This window comes from Aplysia californica, unplaced genomic scaffold (genome assembly GCF_000002075.1).
Source record: "Aplysia californica isolate F4 #8 unplaced genomic scaffold, AplCal3.0 scaffold00137, whole genome shotgun sequence".
Lineage (NCBI taxonomy): Eukaryota > Metazoa > Mollusca > Gastropoda > Aplysiida > Aplysiidae > Aplysia > Aplysia californica.
The window spans coordinates 395,797-398,576 of record NW_004797407.1 but is presented as its reverse complement, the minus strand read 5'-3'; the positions used below and the strand labels follow the sequence as shown (position 1 = coordinate 398,576).

The 2,780-nt window shown below is 43.1% G+C and overlaps 1 protein-coding gene across 1 annotated transcript in view; it reads left to right on the top strand.

The window, feature by feature from the left end:
- LOC101851798 (potassium channel subfamily T member 2) overlaps window positions 1-2,780 on the top strand; it is a gene marked incomplete in the record, with an annotated part of 150,852 nt that overhangs the window by 72,692 nt on the left and 75,380 nt on the right. The window contains 1 exon segment of the mRNA XM_013081566.2: window positions 622-718. Coding sequence (XP_012937020.1) covers window positions 622-718 — 97 coding nt within the window.

The following is a 2,780-nucleotide window of genomic DNA, read 5'->3' as shown; positions in this document are numbered from 1 at the left end:
CCCGCCCAACCCAGCCACACACACAAATCAAACGTTCACCTGTTCCCGTTAAATGTTCTCATGTGCGCAGCGGGGAGTGGCCTTTTGTAAACGTTTGATCAAGTTTATAGTTCGAGAGGGATTTTTATGACGTCAAAGGAGTGTTTTTTTCTTGGGAGGGGGGGGGGGAATTTTGAACCCCCATTCTCAGAACAAGTCGATAATATTTTATTATTATCTTCCGCGCATGACGTCACAGCGACCAACAAGTGGCCCCACGGACGTCGGAGACCCCGGGTGTGCGTACTAGGCCAAAGATCGTACATAACAAGATAGTTCATTCCTCTCTTTGAGCCAACTTTAAAAGTGTTCTCAAAATCCGGTGGCGTCTTCTTCGAAAAAGTGTGGACTTTGCGAACAGAGTTACCCTACTTGTGTGAAAAACAATAAAAGTGAAACTAACAAACTGTGCTATTCGTTTTCTTCTTCTTGAGAAACGAAAGAGAGCTTCAAAACAAAGACTGCAGCGCCATCTGAACTAATGCGCGGATTTCCGGGGACACTTTTATGGAAGTGTATGCGGGTGCAAACATGCTTATGACACATAAGGACGGAAGTGTCTTTCTTGTCTGTCTTCCCCAGGAATCAACATCTCCGTCGTCTACATCAGCCTCAAGGTTCTGCTGTGTTGTCTCTACGTCGTCCGAGTCTGCTTGGATGACGTCAAACAGTATGCCTGGTGAGTCTTTTCGTTTTGGAGCAAAGTGAACAACAATCAAGGGTGGTTGGCGGGTACGGTGTTCTGGTGTGGTTTGTTCCTTCTTTCCTGTTAACCATCGGTCGTCCTTATCTCTCCTCCTTCTTTTTTATGTTTGTTACTCTCTTTTTTAAAGAATACAATTCTGTTAGTAAATTCCTTATTATATTATTATTTAAAGCCAAGGTTGTTTTCTTGGTAGTAACATTCAGGTTTTTAGCCATCTCAAAGGGGGTTTGAATAGAAACAGTACTATTTATAACCTCTTTAAGCTCTTTTGTAAAATTTTGCAACTTCATACTGTTTTTTTAGTGACGCCTCAGCGATGGGCAGGATCGGAAGACCGCCTCCAAAGTAATCTAAATTGCGTCGTTGGTGGTGTAAAAAATAATAAAATAATAAAATAAATTACTCTTTTATTTGTCCCAGAAGGGCACTTTGGTTTACAATGGCAAACATACATAATTATAAATACGTACATACCGAAATACAAGCATAAATACATACTTAAATACACACTGTTACACAACTAACATAGCAATTTACAACAATGCCACTGTCGGTCGCCACACTGTGCAGCGTCCTGTATTTTGAGGTAGGGTTGTCGTGACTTGCTCGAGGACACACCCCAGTGACCACCCATTTGATCCCCGTGTCTCCGACACTTGCTTGACCTTACTTGAGTCTAAATTCACTACTTACTTCGCCACTGGAGCACCCCTGCATCAACATTGAAGAAAAAAAAAAGAATCGTCTCAGACAAATAAACAAACACGCATGCTCACACTCTCCGAGTCCCTCATTCCACTTTTGACCCGGAGCATGTAGAAACTATTTTTGCAAGTCCCGTGACATGCATGCAATCTTTAATCGAATTACGCTGAAGAGTTCGCAATACAACCAAAGATACTATTATCTTTGATACAACCTCGGATTTCGCGTTGGTCACATGTGAATGAAATTTTTGGAAGAAACCGTTATCAGCAAAGGTGCAGGCGTGTGATCCTGTCAGGGAAACCCGTGAGACATGCTTTAGATTGAGAGAAAGGCTTTCATTGTTGCTAGCTGCGTTTCGTTTAAACGACTAAACTTGTTTTTGAAACCGCACCAGGCGTTTTTATACCGTTTTTAACCTTGCCTGGGCGGGTTAAAAAAAAATTGTGAACAGAAGTAGATCAAGGCACCAGGCAGAGCCAGCTGTATTATCAGATGTCTGTTAATGAAACGTAAAGCGTTTATCTGATGCAATTTTTACGAATCTTTTTCGCCAACATGGACCCAGTTTTGGACATATTTTTGGGGGTCTAATAGTGTTTTACGGCGTTAGCAACTGCATAAGGTCATATGAGCGCGCGGGACACATTAAACTTTTTCAGTTGGTAGGAAATTTTGAATTTTAGACCACCAAGGTATCTTTAACGTTCGCAACTTGTACACGGGCCCTCCGAGATTTTGCACCCTTCTCCGAGGAGGCTAGGTATAGATCTTTCCCATCAGAAGATCAGGGGTGTGGTTGAAAGATAGTAGTAAGAAGGAGCCAAGGAGTAGCAGTAGAAAGGCTGCAGAAAGAGTAAGGAGCCCAGAATAGGGGGAAAAGGAAATGAGGGGGTAGGGGCAGAAAGTGGAGACGAAAGAAGATGACAGAACATTGTTGGAGAGCAGGAAAGGAGGTGGAAGGAGACAATTTTAGAAAGGAAAATGTTTCGGTCGCTACCCGGTTTCGAACCCGGGACCTTTGAATGAGGGGCGTAAACCTTAACGTCTAGGCCACGAGAGCCCCCTTAGCTCAGAGGGTTACATACTGTGCTGTGATATGAATAACCCTGTTTGGAATCTTAATAGACTGTGTCGGATAATAGATAGATTAAAGATTGGCTGGTGTTAGTGACGCGTACGCGTCAATAACACTGGACTGTTCGGGACGCGTACGCGTCAATAACACTGGACTGTTCGGGACGCGTACGCGTCAATAACACTGGACTGTTCGGGACGCGTATGCGCTTCAATACGCTTCCACAGCACTATTAAAAAAAAAAATTATAGT